This window comes from Anolis carolinensis, chromosome 2, assembly GCF_035594765.1.
Source record: "Anolis carolinensis isolate JA03-04 chromosome 2, rAnoCar3.1.pri, whole genome shotgun sequence".
Lineage (NCBI taxonomy): Eukaryota > Metazoa > Chordata > Lepidosauria > Squamata > Dactyloidae > Anolis > Anolis carolinensis.
In genome coordinates this window covers 23319246-23340278 of record NC_085842.1, presented here as the reverse complement: position 1 = coordinate 23340278, position 21033 = coordinate 23319246, and the positions used below count along the sequence as shown (strand labels likewise).

At 42.7% G+C, this 21033-nt stretch overlaps 1 protein-coding gene across 1 annotated transcript in view; it reads left to right on the top strand.

Annotated features, from left to right (window-relative positions):
- Positions 1 to 2087: 2087 nt before the first annotated feature.
- LOC100554736 (complement C4) overlaps positions 2088 to 21033 on the top strand; it is a 91974-nt gene continuing 73028 nt past the window's right edge. The window contains exons 1-3 of the mRNA XM_003218071.4: positions 2088 to 2231; positions 12278 to 12467; positions 19517 to 19706. Coding sequence (XP_003218119.3) covers positions 2155 to 2231; positions 12278 to 12467; positions 19517 to 19706 — 457 coding nt within the window. The 5' untranslated portion in view covers positions 2088 to 2154. The remainder of the gene's footprint in view (positions 2232 to 12277; positions 12468 to 19516; positions 19707 to 21033) is intronic.

Sequence of the window (21033 nt, the reverse complement as noted above, 5' to 3'; positions counted from 1 at the left end):
CATTTTTCTTCCGCTAATTAGTCCCCTAATTACTTGGCTGTTTTGCTTAATTAAAACCAGAGAGAGACAGGGAGGAGGGGGATTTATTAGGGGCCTCCACTCCTCACTCCCAATCAGCGCTAATTAATATCATCCCCAACCGCACGCTTAATGAGCTGCTAATTAAGCATGGAGGGAGAAGGATTCATTGAAGTCGTCCGCCCTTCTCACCTGCTTAGCTTGTCAACAACCCCTCAAAAGGCACAGGGTGCATCTACACAACCAAATTAGTGCAGTTTGACACCACTTGAACTGCCATGCCTCAAGGCTGTGCAATCCTAGGATTTGTAGTTTGGTCTGACTCCAGCACCCTTTGGCAGAGAAGACTAATGAATGACCTTCAAAACTATAGCTCCAAGGGTCCCTTTTGAATTGAGCAGAGAGTGAAAGTGGTGTCAAACTGAAATCATTCTACAGTGGTTCTCAACCTGTGGGTCTCCAGGTGTTTTGGCCTACAGCTCCCAGAAATCCCAGCCAGTTTACCAGCTGTTAGGGTTTCTGGGAGTTGAAGGCCAAAACATCTGGGGACCCACAGGTTGAGAACCACTGATGTAGATGTACCCAGAGGATGGCTGGTGCCTCTCATTCCACTCCCCGGTCTGGATTTTTTTGTATTGTCTATAGATGTCATCAGAGTCTTGATCTTGTTCTGTTAGAAATTAAACTTGCCCAATAAGCCTTCTGTTTACACAGGGCAAGTGGATTCCCAAAAATCACGTGGATTCCAGTTCCCAACATCTGGAGGTTGGACAAATAATTTACATTTAGAAAGCCAAATAGTTTAGCAGGCAGAAAACAGTTCAATTGCAAACAGTCAGCAGGGGTGAGATTTGCATCACGTTGGGAGCAGTGGTTTTTCAAGAGGAATTAATTGGGATGCAGGATAGGTGCATTTAACAAATAATACTCAGAGCTAGGAACTTTGGGTGCATCTACACTGTCAAGTTAATGCAGTTTGACATTTTAATTGTCACAGCAACAGGTTGACCAGGGACTGGAAGCCTGATCTCCTAGCATTTTGGGCCCCTTTCACACAGCTGAATAAAATTCCACATTATCTGCTTTGAACTGGGAAATCCTAACAGCTGGTAAATTGGCTGGGATTTCTGGGAGTTGAAGGCCAAAACATCTTGGGACCCACAGGTTGAGAAGCACTGCATTAGAGTGTTCAAACTTGACTCCCATCTCTGAGATATCTCATTGTATATATCTACACAAATAAAGGAATCTACAAATAAAATAAACAAGTCCCAAACACATCTGGCCCTAAGCATTTCGGATAAGGAATACCAAACCTATATGTGCAGATGCGGGTATTCCAGAATCGAAAACACAATGCATTCATTTGACAGTGTAGATTTGTCCTTAGTTCACCACTATCCATAAGGTAAAGGTAAAGGTTTTCCCTGACGTTACGTCCAGTCATGTCTGACTCTGGGGTGTGGTGCTCATCTCCATTTCTAAGCCGAAGAGCCGGCGTTGTCCGTAGACACCTCCAAGGTCATGTGGTCGGCATGACTGCATGGAGCGCCGTTACCTTCCCGCCGGAGCGGTACCTATTGATCTACTCACCTTGGCATGTTTTCGAACTGCTAGGTTGGCAGGAGCTGGAGCTAACAGCGGCCGCTCCCGCCGCTCCCGGGGTTTGAACCTGGGACCTTCGGTCTGCAAGTTCAGCAGCTCAGCGCTTTAACACACTTCGCCACCGGGGCTCCACCACTATTCATATAGAGCCATAAATCCAGGGCCAGCTGGTAGCAAAGGAAATACACTCTGCACATGCTCAAAACCATTTCCAGAACAGAGTCTGACCTAAGTATTGGCATGACAAAGTCCCAAGTATTTTGGATAAGGGAAACTCAATCTGGACTCCACTCGTGTCTAATGTTTTTGCCTGAATCTTCTGCACATCTTTCGGTTTCATTTCTTCCTCCTGCAGGAGAGCATTGAAAATATTTGGCTCAGTCCCTGCTGCCTTGTTGAGGGCAGAACCTTGAGTCATTAATTATTATCACAAGAAGAGAGAAGCCCTCCCCTCTTGGGTACTGGATTGCAAAATCCCTTCACAGTTTCAAAGCAGGGGAATCGTCCACCCTGCAAAGACAGGGTCCAGAGATGTCTCCTGGAAAGTGGCTACCGCTTTGGCTAACATGGATGGGGGCTTTGGTAGCCCTGAGCCATCAAACTCCAAGGTAAATTTGTTGGGAAAGGAATGGGAAACTATACCTTGTAGTCCATTTCTAACTTCTAATATGCTTTTTATTGATTGATTGATTGATTGATTTGGGGTGCATCTATACTGTGAAATTAGTGCACTTAGATATAGTTTTGACTTTCATATCTCGATGGGGTGCTTCTACACTGACAAAATGATGGAGTTTTACTCCACTTTAACTTCTGAGTCTCATTTGGTATGGAATATCCAAAGAATCATAATTTCACAAGGTCTTTGGTCTTTTCTTCCAAAGAATGATGATGCCTCAACAAATTACAACTCTCCAATTTCCATAGCATTGAGCCATGGCAGTTAAAGTGGTCTCAAACTGCATTAATTCCACAGTGTAGCTGCACTCTGCTTGTCTGGTTAAAGGCCTTCTGTGTTCTAAGGCTCTTTAAGGCTGCAACAATGAGGTCAAACAGATAAAACATTCAGCCTCCTAAAATAAAACTTTGCCATTTGCTCAGAAGTGAACATTTCAGGAGGCTGGCAGCCCTTATTTAATGTAAAGGAATCTGCATGGCACAAGCAACTAAATTCTGAAGCTTTCTCGCTTCATTTGACCTAATTCTTTCATGGTTTTTAATGGATCGTTCGGAGTCTTTAAAAGATGACTAAAATCTGCACACAGAATAAATGGTAATGTGTATTGCTACTGACTATTGGCCCTTCCCTTCTCTGCAAAAAAATGATGATGGAGTATTATAGGATCACTTAATTACATTATCTGAATGGATTAATTTTACGTCATGGAGAATATTTCATGGGGGAAAAAAATGTGCTGAACGGCAAGACAGCCGAAAAGAATGTGATCGAAATAATAAGTAGTGTTACTAAAGATTTGCCAGTACTTGGATAATGGAAAGGAAAAACAAACCTCTTTTCCGAACCTTTCTTTTACTATTTCTAAAAATAAGTCATTTAAATGATGACTTATTTTTAGAAATTACAATAAAATGATATAAGGGTTTGAGTGCTAGACTAAAAGTACATCTCTGGTGCAGAATTAAAGCAGTTAGAAACCCGTTTCCTTGCCAGGACTTATTGCTGTGGAATCCTGTAGTTTTACAAGGTCTTTGGCCTCAACAAACTACAACTCCCAGCTTCCATCCCATTCAGCCATGGGACTTAAAGTGGTGTTAAACCAAATGTAATACTACAGTGTAGAGGCACTCTGTCTGAATGAAATTTACTCATAATAAAGTTGGCAAATATATAGTCCTTCAGATACTACCAAGCGCACTCAATAATGAGGAATATAATATATTGCAGGTCTGTAGTTTCCTCCCTAGCTAACTTGTTTAGGCTGCTCACTTACCTGAAAGCAAACCCCATTGTACACGTGGCCCACACTTCCATGTTGTACTCCTTGTGTATGATTCTGTATTACCTTTTCAGATAGTTATTCAGCCACTTGACATACTTGGTTGATAAACACAGTGTTGTTCTCTTTATTTAAGTCAATATGATGACCCTATGATGGTTTTTTTTTTCTAAGACTGAGAGTGTGTGACTTGCACAGGTCATCCAGTGAGTTTCAGTGATTATTGGGAAATCACATCTTGGTCTCCAACCCAACAGTCGAACCCTCAAATACCTATGCTAGGCGTATGCTGATTCTATGTATTATTTCACTCTATTTACAGCCCTATGTAAGGTTAATATTTGAAACAACACCTTGCAGACTTGTCCAGCCAGGATGGATATTTGTTGGTTGAGGAATTCTGGGAGCTGTAATCCAGAACATAACTTTTCCAACACTCATGTCTGTTGAAATATGCTGTTGCTGTGAATGAGCTGGAAAACGGTACTATACTGTTTGTGGTACAGTCTGTGGGTTCATCTATACTGCAGAATGAATGCAGTTCGGCACCACTCTCAGTGCCATAGAATCCTGGAAGTTGTAGTTTCATGTGTTGTTTGACCTTCTCTGCCAAATAGTGCTGGTGCCTTATTAACTGCAACTCCCATGATTCTATTGCATTGAGTTGGTTTAAACTGCATTCATTCTACTGTGTAGATCAGGCATTAGAAAACTTGGGCCCTCCAGGTGTTTTGGACTTCAACTCTCATAATTCCTAACAGCCGTTAGGCTGTTAGGAATTGTGGGAGTTGAAGTCCAAAACCTGGAGAGTCGAAGTTTGCCCATGCCTGGTGTAGATGCACCCTTAGTCCAACACTCAATGGGATTTACAGTATGGTAGGTGCGTACCATATTGCAAGTGTTGCTTGGCAGAATAACATCGGCATAGGGATTGCCATGTAGCTGTTCTGCAGGTATGCAGAGGGATCAACTTTAAACATTACCCGTCCTCCATGTGTACATAAAAAGCCCTTTTGAAAAAACCTTGCTAGTTTGTGAAATACAGGAAAGTCCAGAATTGCTTTGTTGTCTGAACGGCATCCAACATGGAACAGCCAGAAGGCTTAGACCAAGACACTGCTGTTTGGTGGATTGTAGCCAACATCAATATTGCGAAAGAGTGGAAATTCATGATTTCCCCCACCATCCCCACCAAAACCTCCTTGTTTATTTTTTTAAAGGGGATGGGTAAAGAGGAGCCCTGCATTCAGGCAGCGAGCCTAACACAAGGATTACAGCTTTTGTCTGCATGGTTACCTGGCTGTTTTGAGGAATGTTTTCTTGCCTCTTTCCCTCCCTCCCTTCTTTCACCCCACTTTGGGAACTAAATGCAGTAGAGTCTCACTTATCCAACATTCGCTTATCCAACGTTCTGGATTATCCAACACAGTCTGCCTTTTAGTAGTCAATGTTTTTGTAGTCAATGTTTTCAATACATTGCGATGTTTTGGTGCTAAATTTGTAAATACAGTAATTACTACATAGCGTTACCGTGTATTGAACTGGTTTTTCTGTCAAATTTGTTGTAAAACATGATGGTTTTGGTGCTTAATTTGTAAAATCATAATGTAATTTGATGTTTAATATGCTTTTCCTTAATCCCTCCTTATTATCCAACATATTCGCTTATCCAACATTCTGCCGGCCCATTTATGTTGGATAAGTGAGACTCTACAAAGGACAGCTTGCTTGCAACTAATGTCTTTCTTTTTTGTGGTTTAGTTGTTACCAATTTTAGTTACTTGTATCATTAATGGTGAAAACCAGCATAGTCAGAGAGCCAGCATGGCCAAGTTATATGAACACTGGATTACATCTGGCCCAACACTGTAGAATGAATGTAGTTTGACACCACTTGAATTGCCATGGCTCAATGTTCATGCCAATGCTAGTAGTTTTACAAGTTCCTTAGCTTTATCTACCAAAGAGTGTTGGTGTCATAGTAAAAGTAAAGGTTTTCCCCTGACACGAAGTCTAGTTGTGTCTGACTCTGGGGGTTGGTGCTCATTTCCATTCCTAAACTGAAGAGCTGGCATTGTCCGTAGACACCTCCAAGGTCATGTGGCTGGCATGAGTGCATGGAGTGCTGTTACCTTCCCGCCGGAGCGGTACCTATTGATCTACTCACATTTGCATGTTTTCGTACTGCTATGTTGGCAGAAGCTGGAGCTAACAGTGGGAGCTCACCCACTTCTCAAATACAAACAGTTGACCTATTGGTCAGTAAGTTCAGCAGCTCAGCACTTTTATCTGCTGTGCTACCGGGGGCTCCGCTGGTGCCATAACAGACTATGAATCCCAGGATTCCATAGCATTGAGCCATGGCAACTAAAGTGGTGTCAAACTACTTTCATTCTAGTGTGGAGGTACTCTGGGAGACCTGTGTTCAAATCCTGAATAAGCCTTGGGAGAGCTTGGAAAAGTGATTCTTTCTCAGCCTCAGAGGAAGACAGTGACAATTTTCTACTGAAGAAAATCTGATTACTTGAAGACTCATAACAACAGTAATTGAAGGTGTGCTCTTTAAGTGCAATGTTTACCAAAAGTCATTGGTTTGAATAATAATGTATTCTTTAACAAAAAGTCAGAATCACAGAGTTGGAAGAGACCACAAGGACTATCCAGTCCAACCACATTCTGCCATGGAGGAACACTCAATCAAAGCCTCCCCAACAAATGGCCATCTAGCCTCTACTTAAAAACCTACAGAGGAGACCCTACCACACTCCGAGATCACATATTCCACTGCCGAAATGCTCTTACCATCAGTAGGTTCTTTCTAAAGTTTAGGTGGAATCTTTCCCCCCCTGAAATTTGAATCCATTGCCCTGTGTCCTCATCTCCAGATGAGCAGAAAACAAGCTTGCCCCCTCCTCAATATGATATCATTTCAAATATTGAAACATGGCTATTGTGCCTTCATTTTCTGGGGACCCACAGGTTGAGAACCACCATGTTAGAGTCTTAACTTTATGGCGAAATGGCATTCATGCAAGGCAATTAGGTTTCACAGCTGTTAAACTCATGTCCTAAATATGTCTTTGAATTCAATGCAACAAGATCTTCTCTGCCAAAGGGAACCGGTGCCTCCCCAAAGTACAAATCCCATGATTCGTGAGCATTGAGCCATAGAAGTTAACGTGATATCAACATTGCATTAATTCTGCAGTATAGGTCATTGTCTGCTAGTAGTATGGTTTCATCTATATATCTTAAATGGCTCATGTTCTGTCCTCCAGTGGTCAAACCTTCTTCCTCCGAGTTTAATCCAGTTTTGTTTATGATACATTTAGAATACAAATTAAGCAGACAAAATGAAATGCAGCCTTGCCCGGGCCTCTTGCCAATTGGAAACCACTCAGTCACTCCATGTTCTACCCTACCTAACCTTTTTGTCCTGAGCACAGCTTACGTATAAGAGAATCAAATGTTGTGGCACACACATTTTTATTTTTATTTTTTTTGTAACACTAAACCATAGTTTTTCATGATTTACACAATCATGTTTTTGGTTATGAGAAAGATGTTTTTTTAAAAAAATATCTAGAGATAATGGCTTTAAAAAATGAAATATACTGCAAACTGGGTTGTTGTGAGTTTTCCGGGATGTATGGCCATGTTCCAGAAGCATTCTTTCCTGACATTTCACCTGCATCTATGGCAGGCATCCTCAGAGATAGTGAGGTATGTTGGAAACTATGCAAGTGGGGTTTATATATCTGTGGAATGTTCAGGGTGGAAAAAATAGTTAGTTCTCCCACCCTGAACACTCCACGGATATATAAACCCCACTTTCCTAGTTTCCAACAAACCTCACAACTTCTGAGGATGCCTGCCATAGATGCAGGCGAAACGTCAGGAGATAATGCTTCTGGAACATGGCTGTTCAGCCTGGAAAACACACGGCAACCCAGTGATTCTGGCCATGAAAGCCTTCGACAGCATAATGGAAAATGCTTTTTGGTACCCTGGCTCTTCCAAAAGGCCTTCGATGTTTAATTGTTGCTGGATTGATCTATCTGTCCATTCCATAATAGTCCCATTGTTGTTGTCTTGCCATTTTATACCGCACTTTATTGTCCACTCAACTGTGAAATTTCCTTTCCCCATTTCGTAACACTCTGCACTTTGCCTGGGATCTACGACTTAGTCTCCTGTTTTTAATACTGTATCCTGCTTGTTGATCTTAATGATTGTTTTTATTGATGTTGATGTTTTTTACTGGGATAATTGTTTTATTGCTGTTATTTGTTTGTTTTATCGGGCCAGGCCCCATGTAAGCCGCCCCGAGTCCCTTCGGGGAGATGGGGCGGGGTATAAAAATAAAGTTATCATTATTATTATTATTATTATTATTATTATTATTATTATTATTATTATTATTACTACTACCCTGGACTTGTAAAAAGTAATTTTCACTACTCCATTTCACCATTTCACTCTTTCTTGTATTACATAGGAAGAGTAATATATGCTACTGAGTTCAGGATCAGAATTCGAATTGACCTTAACAGATTAGGGAGCCAGGCCAAAACTAACCAAACAAATTTCAACAGGGACAAATGTATGGTACTAGTCAGAAAAAATTATGACTCATGGCTTGATTGCATGTACATATGAAAGGGATCTAGAAGTCAGCAGTGTGATGAGGCAGTTTTAAGCCAGTGCAATCCTAGGCCCCTTCTATACTACCATATAAAATCCAGATTATTTGATTTGTACTGGATTCTATGTCAGTGTAGAAGGGGCCTGGGGCATAGTGTCTAGATCGAGGGAAGTCATAGTCCTACTCTATTCTGCTTTGGCCAGACCTCACCTGGAATAACACTATGCCTAGTTCTGGGCACTGCAATTCATGACGGATATAGACAAGCAGGACATGTTCAGAGAAGGGCGACCAAAATGACCAAAGGTTTGGAAACCAATCCATATGGGGAGTGGGTTAGGTATCTTCCACTTGGAGAAAAGAAGGTTGAGAAGATAGGTGTTTAAAGGAGGAGGAAAGTGTGTTTTCTGCTGCTCTGGAGACTAGAACATGGAGCAATGGATTCAAATGTCAGAAGAAGAGAGTCCTCCTAATAAAATTATAAAAAACATCCAGAGGGTAGGAAGTGGCATATACTGTTTGGGAGTGTGGTGGAGTCTCCTTCTCTGGAGATTTTTAATCAGAGGCTGGATGGCCATCTTTCAGGAGTGCTTGGATTGTGTCTTCCTGCCTGGCAGAAGGAGATTGGACTGGATGTCCCTTGGGGTCTCTTCCAACTCTTTGATTTTGTGATTCTGTAAAACCTTGGCATTCCCTCAAACCTGATGAAATATCCTCCACTGTGTTGTGCTGTTTTGGAAACATGAGCAGCAGCACTCCACCCATTAAGTCTGGAATTAATTGATATGATGCTATTGTTTGTCTTTGGAAGGCAGCCAGCTTTTGTTCTGCTTAGTGTATAACCACAAATATAAATGAGACAGACAAAAGATTGAGCTTAATTGGTTTCAGTGGGTCCTGCGCCACTGGTGAAAGTTTTTTTTGCAAGAGAGCTCCAATGAGATAGTTCAAGGGAGTGAACTGATGAAGTACAGACTGGCACTGGTCCACGGGCCACCAAGCTGCTGGTGCCTGGAGAATTTCCAGAAAGGAAAAACCATTGCAGTCAATGGGCACAAATAGCAGTGCTGCCGTAGTTCTTGGCACATTTGAGAAAAAGAAATTGTGATCCTTCACATCAGAAGCTGAAGCAGCACTGTACTAAAGCTCTCCAGCAAGATAATTCTAAGCCAGTCACCAAACTACGGGTCACAACTTGCCATAGGATGAAGCCATGGCAATACAAGCCATGGAAAACAGCACTACTTTAACTGCCATGGTTCAGAGCTATGTAATCCTGGGAGTTGTAGTTTGGTAAGGCCCTAACACTTTTGGGCAGAGAAGGCTAAACTGCAACTCTCAGGATTCCATAGCATTGAGCCTTGGTATTTGAAGTATGTGTGTTGAATCCACATTATTTGGCCTGTGTAGACTATGTCAAAAGGTGCATATCCCTTGTAGAATAAATGTGGTTTGACTCCTCTTTCACTGCCATGACTCAATGCTACAAAACCCTGAGACCTGTAATTTTCTCTGTCAAAGAGGTTGGTGCCTCACCAAACTACAAATCCCAAAATTTCATAGCCTTCAGCCATGGAAATTCAAATGGTGTCAAAACTGTATTCATTCTGCAATGTACATGCACCCCTATTCTACTTCCTCAGACACATGAAGTACAATGCCAAAGCATAGACCTTTTAGGCAGATTCTTAGGCCCCTTCTACACTGCCATATAATCCGGATTATCAAAGTACATAATCCATGTTATCTGATTTGAACAGGTTTATATGAGTCTACACTGCCATATGGAGCCCCTGGTGGCGCAGTGTGCTAAAGTGCTGAGCTGCTGAACTTGCTGACCAAAAGGTCGCAGGTTCGAATCCAGGGAGCGAAGTGAGCGCCCGCTGTTAGCTCCGGCTTCTGCCAACCTAGCGGTTCGAAAACATGCAAATGTGAGTAGGTCAATAGGTACCGCTCTGGCGGGAAGGTAATGGCGCTCCATGCAGTCATGCCGGCCACATGGCCTTGGAGGTCTCTACGGACAATGCCGGCTCTTCGGCTTAGAAATGGAGATGAGCACCAACCCCCAGAGTCAGACAAGACTGGACTTAACGTCAGGGGAAACCTTTTCCTTACCTTTACCTTACACTGCCATATAATCCAATTCAAAGCAGATAATCTGTATTTTATATGACAGTGTAAAAGGGGTCTTTGTGAATAGCCATAGAAATGCAACATTTGTAAAAAGTTATTGTGTGAGGATATTGTAGGAAGGAGAATGATGTTCGGTGATGAGGAGGAGAATTATGAGAGGAGGAAGGATGCGACATACCTTCAGTTCTCCAAATTCACTGGTTTTAGGGACAAATGGCCCTCATGAAGGGATAAACCCATGAATAAAGAAACTGTTATTTTATTTTTGATAAAATATCACCTCCCTAGGCATTTCTGGGCCTTCCACCATGACTACATAGTCAACTTCTGCTGGAACCTGACCACAGAATCACATTGGAGAGCATAGCAGTACCTAAAGATGTATTCTCTGTAGAAATCTCTAGGTTCTCCCGCCTGATTTATTTATTTATTTATTCATTTATTACAATATTTATATCCCGCCCTTCTCACTCATAGGGGACTCAGGGCAGCTGATGGGAGGATGTTGGCCATAAAGTTAGACTGGAGGACCTAGAGATCTCCACAGAGAAGATTTAATCAAATCCATGAATAATCAAATCTGTAAAAGTCAAAATGGCAAAGATGGAAGCTCTACAGCAGGGGTCCCCAAACTCAGGCCTGTGGGCCATTTACTCAGCCACTGCCCTATACTTTAGACTTAGGGTTGTCCTCAGTCTGAATCAACTTGAAGGCAATCAACAACAACAATCCTAATTAACTTGACTCTCATCAGCCAAAAGCGGGTCCACACTTCACATTGAAATACTGGTAAGTGTATGTTCGTTCTTCATTTTAAATATTGTCATTTTTTCATGTGTTTTTTTTTTGGACTACAAATAAGATATGTGCAGTATGCATAGGAATTCATTCCTTGTGTTTTTTTTTTTTCAAACTATAGTCCACCTCCTCAACAGTCTGAGGGACTGTGAACTGGCCTGCTTCCTTAAAAAATAGTGTTGGGGCTCAGCAGCAGGATGCTGGGGAATCCACCTCAGAGGATAACGGGGATGATGGTTTTTTCACTGAGACTGTGTATGACCAGACTGAAACACATGCTAAATTGCAGGCCTTAGGTCAGAGAGATTAGAGAGAAGGGCTGGCAGTTACAGAGGATGTTTGGGATTCGGCTTCTCATGAGAATCGGCCTTCAACAGATGAGAAGTTTACCCATGACATCAGATTGGGCCTCCGGAGTGAAGGAAAGACTAATTAGATGGTCAAAAGAATTCGTGTGAGAAGTCTTCCAGACCCAGGTGTCAAAGAGATGACCTCATGGCTTCTTGGTAGGGCCTGAGCTTAAATTATGTTTTCTTAGAACAGTGGTTTTCAACCCGGGGTTCCCAGATGTTTTTGGCTTCCAACTCCCAGAAATCCTAACAGCTGGTAAACTGGCTGGGAGTTATAGGCCAAAAACATCTGGGGACCCCAGGTTTAGAATCTCCAAAGCAGACAACGTTGCCATAGAATCAAGTTCCTGGATCAGTTCTAATGCTCATGAATCTTGTCTCCTGTGTTTGCCTATGTTCCTGTAAGAGTTTTGCCTTTGAAAAGTAACTGTTTTCATGCTTATGGATTTATGCCTATGATCTCAATTTCCTAGATTCCATGTGCCTTGCCTTTATGGACTATTGAATTTCGTATATATAGACTACTGCTATTTTATAACCCCCTTTCTACTGCTTTTTTGGAATTGCTTTTTTCTCCTTGTGTATACGCTTTTGTAAATAAACTGCTATAGTTAGATATTACTGGACTCTGGTGTGGTGCTGCATGAAAAAGGATTACCCCAAGGCTAGAGTGCAATATCAAGGACCCTTGGAGTACAGAATTCAAGCTCATTGGAGTGAAAGTATTGGGAGAACAGTTGATTTCCCTTCTCCACTCTCTCCCTGTACAGGCTGCTGATGGTCTCTCCCAGTGTGGTGACCGTAGGAGCAGAGGTGGGGGTTGTGCTTCAGGTGGAGGGCTCCTCTCACGGACTCTCGGGGACCCTATATTTCCGGAATGAGAATAATGGGAGGCTGTGTTCTCGAGAGGTCCCGTTCAACCTTCCATCAGATGGCTCTGCAAGAAAGTTTTCACTGACGGTAAGCATCACTTATGGGAGCTGACATTTCCACCTCAAAAAGATATTACAGTCTACATCAGGGGTCCCCAAACTTTTAAAACAGGGGGCCAGTTCACACTCCCTCAGGCCATTGGAGGGCCGGATTATAGTTTTTAAAAAAATATATATGAACAAATTCCTATGCACACTGCACATATCTTATTTTGAAGTAAAAAAACAAACAAATAGGGAACAAATATAGCCTCAATGTTAATAATAATGATCATTATCACCATAAAAATAATAAAGAGGGTTGAAAAGACCCTCATCTACTCCAACCCCCTTCTGCTTTTGTGCACCACACCATAATCAAAGCACCGCTGACAGATAGCCATCCAATAATAATAATAATAATAATAATAATAATAATAATAATAATAATAATAATATCACCATAATAAACATGGTTGGAAGATACTCCTTCGGCTATCTTGCCCAACCCCCTTCTGCCTTTGTGCACCAAAACATAAAGCACCCCTGACCAACAACAACAACATTAACAACAACAACAAAAATAATAACACTGTAATAATCACGGTTGGAAGAGATTGCTAGCTTTCAAGAAAAAAGAATCCACAACAGGGCTGCAGAGTATTCTTTCAGTCATTCACACTGGAATGACTGAGGAGGGAGAGAGGCACATGCGGACTCCCTGCTTGTGTCCTCCGTGACAGCGAGAAAGGTGTGTGCGGGGCGAGGAAAAGGCGTGCGCCTTTCTCTCCTCCCTCGCCTGGCACGCACCTTTCCTGCTGCCTTCCTCGGTGGTGGCGGCGGGAAAGCTGCCTGCGGGATGAGGGAGGAAAGGCACAGGCCTTTTCCTCGCCCCATGTGCATCTTCCTTGGTGACGGCGGTGGCGGGAAAGGTGTGTGCAGGGTGCACATGGTGCGAGGAAGGTGCGCATGGTGCGAGGAAAAGGCCTGCGCATTTCCTCCCTCGCCTCACAGGCAGTTTTCCTAACGCCACCACCAAGGAAGGCAGCGGGAAAGCTGTCTGCGGGGCGAGGGAGGAGAGAAAGGCGCAGGCCTTTTCCTCGCACCATGCGCACCTTCCTCGGTGGCAGCAGTGGAAAAGCTGCGTGTGGGGCGAGGATTTCTCTCCTCCCTCGCCCTGTGGGCAGCTTTCCCACCCCCACCATCGAGGAAGGCAGCGGAAAAGCTGCCTGTGAGGCGAGGGAGGAGAGAAAGACGCAGGCCTCTTCCTCGCCCCGCACTCACCTTTCCCGCTGCCGCCGCCACCAAGGAAGATGCACATGGGACGAGGAAAAGGCCTGTGCCTTTCCTCCCTCGCCCCGCAGGCAGCTTTCCCGCCACCACTACTGAGGAAGGCAGCGGGAAAGGTGCGTGCCAGGCGAGGGAGGAAATGCGCAGGCCTTTTCCTCGCACCATGAGCACCTTCCTCGGTGGCAGCAGTGGAAAAGCTGCGCGTGGGGCGAGGAAAAGGCCTGCGCCTTTCTCTCCTCCCTCGCCCGGCACACACCTTTCCCTCTGCCTTCTTCAGTGGTGGCGGTGGGAAAATTGCCCGCGGGGTGAAGGAGGAAAGGTGCAGGCCTTTTCCTCACCCCGTGAGCACCTTCCTTGGCGGCAGCAGTGGAAAAGCTGTGTGTGGGGCGAGGAAAAGGCCTGTGCCTTTCTCTCCTCCCTCGCCCGGCACGCCTTCCTTGGTGGCAGCAGTGGGAAACTGCCCACGGGGCAAGGGAAGAAAGGCGAACGCCTTTTTCTCACCCCATGTGCGCCTTCCTCGGCGGTGGCGGTCAAAAAGGTGTGTGCGGGGCAAGGGAGGAGAGAAGTGTGCATGCGCGGGCCGGATAAATGGCTCCGACGGGCCGGATATGGCCCGCGGGCCGTAGTTTGGGGACCCCTGGTCTACATGATACCAATGTCTACCTAAAGTATGTCAAACATCTGTGTTAGTGACTCTTGGGGTGCATCTTCTACACCATAGACTCAATGCAGTTTGATTCCACTAGAACTGACCTGGCTCAGTGCTATGGAATATTGGGATTTGTCGTTTTATAAAGTCTTTTAGCCTTCTCTGCCAAAGAGTGCTGGTTCCTCACCAAACCCCATGATTCTTTAGCATTAAGCCAGGGCTGTTGGAGTGGTATCAAACTGTATTATTTCTCCAATGTAGATACACCTTTAGTTGGAGCATGTGAGTAAGGGTGTATTCCCACTGTAGAATTAATGCAATTTTGATACAACTTTAACTCCCACAGTTCAATGCTTTTGATTAATCAGAATCGTGATTCTCTAAGTTCTTTAGCCATTTCTCCCAAAGAGTGCTGGCGCTTTACCAAGCTACAACTTCCTGGGTTTCTTAGCACTGAGCCATCACAATTAAAGACATGTCAAGTTGCAGTTCAACACCACTTGAACTGTTGTGGCTCAATGCTATTGAATAATGTGAGTTGTAGTTTTACAAGGTCTTCTAAATCTAGTTTCTGCCCTAGAGTATGGTGGAGGCGTTTAAGCAGAGGCTGGATGGCCATCTGTCGAGGGTGCTTTGAATGTGATTTTCCTGCTTCTTGGCAGGGGGTTGGACTGGATGCCCTGTGAGGTCTCTTCCAACTCTATAATTCTATGATTCTATGATTATAGTTGTGTCTGACTCTGGGGGTTGGTGCTTTACAAGAAGGGCTGTCGCCTCAACAACTACAACTCCCAGGAATCCATAGCATTGAGCCATGCCACTTAAAGTGGTGCCAAACTTGATTCGACAGTATAGATGCAGACTCCAATCCAGTGCTGCTCTGAATACATGGAGTTTGATCTGTTGTCGAAGGCTTTCATGGCCGGGATCACAGGGTTGTTGTATGTCTTTCGGGCTGTGTGGCCATGTTCCAGAAGTATTCTCTCCTGACGTTTCGCCCACATCTATGGCAGGCATCCTCAGAGGTTGTGAGGTATTCCACAGCCCGAAAGACATACAACAACCCACATGGAGTTTGCTTTCACAGATTCTACAGTCAAATGCAGGCTAAGTGAAAATTAAAACCCACAGTTTCCATTATGTAAAAGAAGAGACCTATTTCCAGAGCTGCCTCTATTGAAACTCCCTTTAAACCTCATCAAAACCAGCTATATATGACAAATCCTGCCTGCACACAAGTAAGACTACACAAAAGAACTGTTCAGAGTCCAATTTATATTTATTTAGGCACCAAACAGTGGTACAATTCTTTCTTCTTCTTTTTTGATCTCACAATTTCCCATCCACACTTGTTTGCCCAATCTGCCAACCTGAGATAACATTTGTTTGATCTGATAAGAATGGACCATGCTAACCAAATGTTATGGCGTGATAAATCCAGTGGGCTCTTGTTATTCATTGGAGTTTGGCTTCAAGGTCCTCACCTCAGAAACCAGAATCCATTAATGCTTATGTCCCAATAGATACAGTGACATAGGAAAGGGATGTTCCTTATGTAAAATGGCAACATCAAGGTTTGATTTGGGGATTAAAAAAAATTCAAGCCATGGATTGTTGAAACTGAGATAACATTTGTTTGATCTGATAAGAATGGACCATGCTAACCAAATGTTAAGGGGTTTGGTTTCAAGGTCCACACCCCAGAAACCAAAATCCATTAATGCTTTTGTCCCTATAGATACAGTGGCATAGGAAAATGATGTCCCTTATATAAAATGGCAACATCAAGGTTTGACTATGGGATTTTCAAAAAAAAATTCAAGGCATGGATTGTTGAATCTGTGAAAGCAGGCTCCATGGATTCAGAGCAGCATTGTATTGGAGTCTGCATCTACACTGCCGAATTAATTGAGTTTGGCATCACTTTAACTACTATGGCTCAATGCTATGGAATCCTGAGAGTCATAGTTTGGAGAGGCACCAGCCTTCTTTGGCAGAGAAGACCTTGTAAAACTACAACTCACATGATTCCACAGCATTGAGCCACAACACTTCAAGTGGTGTTGAACTGCCTTACTTCTGTAGTGTAGCTCCATCCTCTAAAAAAGTAGTTCCCAATCTGTGGTCCGTGGACTGCCAGTGGTCCACAAGACCTAAAATATGGTCTGCAGCCTCACCGTTATTACTACGGATAATAATACAGCCCAACCAAAAACTTTTTTTCCTTTGTGTCTTCATTTTTAGGCCTGTTCTTGAGGTTATTTGAGGTGCTGATTCAGAAAATTGCATTGGATAGACCACATCAGATCTAGATGATTAAATATGGTTTTCTATGGGTGAGCAGATGGCAACTACTGGATGGCATATGTTCTGTATCAGAAATTAGAGCTGATGTGGTCTATCCAATGCAATTTTCTGAATCAGCACTCCAGATAACCAAACTGAATCCAAAGTTGACCAAAAACATTCGTAACTCTTTTCGTACTTATGTTGGAGAGTGGTCCCTGGTTAAGTGGTCTCTGGTCAAAACGAGGTTGGGAAAAACTTCTCTAAAACATAAAGGAATTTCCTCCAGCATAATTCTGTGGTGTGCTTCCAATAGAAGTTGTTCACCTTGATAGGATTTTGCTATTGTCTGCACTTTCGCATTTCCGTGTTTACGTCCAGATGGTGATCAGATGCTGATGTGCACTTACTGTATTACATGCAGAAGTCAGAAGGAGAACTTAAAGGGAAAAGAGGATGTGGGGAGAAAACTGGAACATGAAAAAAGGGAAACCTTTGGCCCTACACAGCTTGAAATTCCAGTAAATGGGTAATTAAAATCGGCATTAATGATCTTTGTTCCATGCAATGGGGAAGCTTCCGCTTTTCACAGAAATGCCGACACAGACGTTTATACAATAGATCATACATCCTTCTTAACACTTTTATGGCCTTAAAAGTTTAAAGATTCAAGAGTTAAATGTTATTGCTACTGTTACTGCTGCTGCAAAATTTGTATTTCTTTCTGCTTGTCTCTCCTTCCTTCTTTCCCAGATTTATTTGCCACCCTTTTGCAGGTTCTTCTCCCGTCCAATGTACAACAAACACATAAATAAGCTCCAAATGCCATATATATCAACTCCCAAGCAGCATCATAAAACAATCACTCAGAGTGAAAATCGTGTTCTCCTTTTGCTCCAGCTGGTAAAAGGGGACAACAAAAATGACCTGGAGTTTTTCCCCCAATGCATTTAATTAAAGATTTATTTAAATCACCAGCTCTATGAGATGAATGTACAGTATATCTGAAATAAGTAGGAAATCAATAAATTTCAGGGAATGTGTTCCCGAAGGCTTTCATGGCCAGAATCACTGGGTTGCTGTGAGTTTTCCAGGCTGTATGCCCATGTTCCAGAAGCATTCTCTCCTGACGTTTCTCCCACATCTATGGCAGGCATCCTCAGAGGTTGTGAGGTCTATTAGAAACTAGGCAAGTGGGGTTTATATAGCTATGCAATAATGTCCAGGGTGAGGGAAAGAGCTCATGTCTGTTTGAGGCAAATGTTAATGTTGCAGTTGGCTACCTTGATTAGCATTGAATGGCCTTGCAGCTTCAACGCCTGTCTGCTTCCTGTCTGGGGAATGTTAGCTGGCCCTGATTGATTCCTGTCTGGAATTTCCCTGTTTTCTGAGTATTGTTCTTTATTTACTGTCCTGATTTTAGAATTTTTTAATACTTCCATCAGACCTCACAGACGATGCCTGACACAGATGTGGGTGAAACATCAGGAGAAAATGATTCTGGAACATGGCCATGCAGCCCAGAAAACTCACAACAACACAATTTCAGGGAAAATACAATGCAGTGGTTAAAAGAATTTGAAAAAAAAATGAAATCAGATGTAGATTTACCGTATGCAGAATAAACTATAGGTAATCCTTCATGAAATATTCCATTTTTTAAAATCCTTTCACTAGTTTTCTAGGATGCATCTACGCTGTAGAATTAATGCAGTTTGACAGCACTTTAGCTGTCATGGATAAGTCCTATGGAATCCTGGTAATTGCAATTGGTATGGCAATCGTACTTTTTAGAAAAGATAGTGAAAGACCTTGTAAAACTATAGGTCTCAAGATTCCATAACATTGAGCCATGACAGTTCATGAAGTGTTGTCGAAGGCTTTCATGGCCGGAATCACAGGGTTGCTGTGAGTTTTCCGGGCTGTCTGGCCATGTTCCAAAAGTATTCTCTCCTGACGTTTCTCCCACATCTATGGCAGGCATCCTCAGAGGTTGTGAGGTACTTCTGGAACATGGCCATACAGCCCGAAAAACACACAACAACCCAGTTCATGAAGTATCAAATTCTATTAATTCTACAATTAGTTGCATTCCTAGATAAAACAGTCTATTTTCCTGACTGCTTGGCATTTTTGCCTAAAATATTGACCATGTTAGGTGGGGATTATGGACATTATAGTTCAAATATTCCCCTCCAGATTAAAGTGGCCCATACCCTGTTTCCCCGAAAATAAGACATCCCCTGAAAATAAGACCTAGTAGAGGTTTTGCCAAATTGCTAAATATAAGGCCTCCCCTGAAAGTAAGACCTAGCAAAGTTTTTGTTTGGAAGTATGTGCGCTGAACAGAACACCACAGGCATGCAAGATTAGTAAATGTACGTACCATAGATTGTTGTACATGAAAATAATGGTAATAACAAGAAATTCTTGAGTCACAGTTTGTCTGGTTATGCTGATTTGTGATGACAACTACGGTACAGTATACAATAAATGTTCATTTTTTTGTTCAACAAGAAATTTAAATTCTTCTTCATGGAAAAATAAGACACCCCCTGAAAATAAGACCTAGCACATCTTTGGGAGCAAAAATTAATATTAGACACTGTCTTATTTTGGGGAAAACAGGGTATTTGTGTTGTCGAAGGCTTTCAAGGCTGGGATCACAGGGTTGTTGTATGTCTTTTGGGCTATGTGGCCATGAATACTTCTGGGCCATATTTGTTCTCATGCAAAGCTCCAAACCTCACAAGCTGAAGAATTTGGTTCAAGAAGTCTGACCATATTCTCTGACCATTTGTGAAAAATGATACTTTTGCATGCAAAGATCTGATTTCTTCTCCAATTTCAACCTTCTCTCCTCTTTCTCGCAGGTGACCCCCCAGCTCTTGTCCCAATGTGGGGTAAAGCAACAACGAAGGGACCGCTACATCCAACTAGTTGCCCGCAGTGAGCAGCTGCCCGGCCATAATGGTGTCCAGAGCCTGAATCTCCGCTGGAGCTCCCGTCGAGGCTACCTTTTGGTGCAGACGGACAAGCCCATATATACCCCAAAGCAAAGGGGTGAGGCCTTTACAATTGCCCTTCTTAATGCATGTGTAGGTTCATTTACACAGTAGAACTGATGTAGATTGACACCCATTTAATTGCCGTGTCTCAAGGCTGTGGAATCATGAAAACTGAAACAGTATTAGCCCACAGGCACAAAGATATATACCATCAATAATCAATAAACCGTTATATACAGTGTAGACTTATATTGAGTGAAATACACACAGTACAAAATTATATACAGTAGAGTCTCACTTATCCAACATTCACTTATCCAACGTTCTGGATTATCCAACGCAGTCTGCCTTTTAGTAGTCAATGTTTTTGTAATCAATGTTTTCAGTGCATTGTGATATTTTGGTGCTAGATTCGTAAATACAGTAATTACCAAAGAGCATTACTGCGTATTGAACTACTTTTTCTGTCAAATTTGTTGTACAGTAGAGTCTCACTTATCCAACATAAACGGGCTGGCAGAATGTTGGATAAGTGAATATGTTGGATAATAAGGAGAGATTAAGAAAAAGCCTATTAAACATCAAAATAGGTTATGATTTTACAAATTAAGCACCAAAACATCATGTTATACAACAAATTTGACAGAAAAAGTAGTTCATTACACATTAATGCTATGTAGTAATTACTATATTTACGAATTTAGCCCCAAAATATCATGATATATTGAAAACATTGACTACAAAAATGTGTTGGATAATCCAGAACGTTGGATAAGTGAGTGTTGGATAAGTGAGACTCTACTGTATAACATGATGTTTCGGTGCTTAATTTGTAAAATCATGGGGCTTCCGGTGGTGAAGTGTGTTAAAGCACTGAGCTGCTGAACTTGCAGATGAAAGGTCGCAGGTTCGAATCCGGGGAGTGGAACGAGCGCCCGCTGTTAGCTCCAGCTTCTGCCAACCTAGCAGTTCGAAAACATGCAAATGTGAGTAGATCAATAGGTACCACTCCAGCGGGAAGGTAACGGCTCTCCATGCAGTCATGCCAACCACATGACCTTGGAGGTGTCTATGGACAACGCCGTCTCTTCGGCTTAGAAATGGAGATGAGCACCAACCCCCAGAGTCAGACATGACTGGACTTAACGTCAGGGGAAACCTTTACCTTTTGTAAAATCATAACCTAATTTGATGTTTAATAGGCTTTTCCTTAATCCCTCCTTATTATCCAACATTTTCACTTATCCAACGTTCTGCCAGCCCGTTTATGTTGGATAAGTGAGACTCTACTGTAGTTACAAACGTAATGCTCTGTATAACAAAGTACTGTAGTTCCTAACTTAAACATGACCGGTTTTGACTCTAGGTCTTCCTCAGGTGAA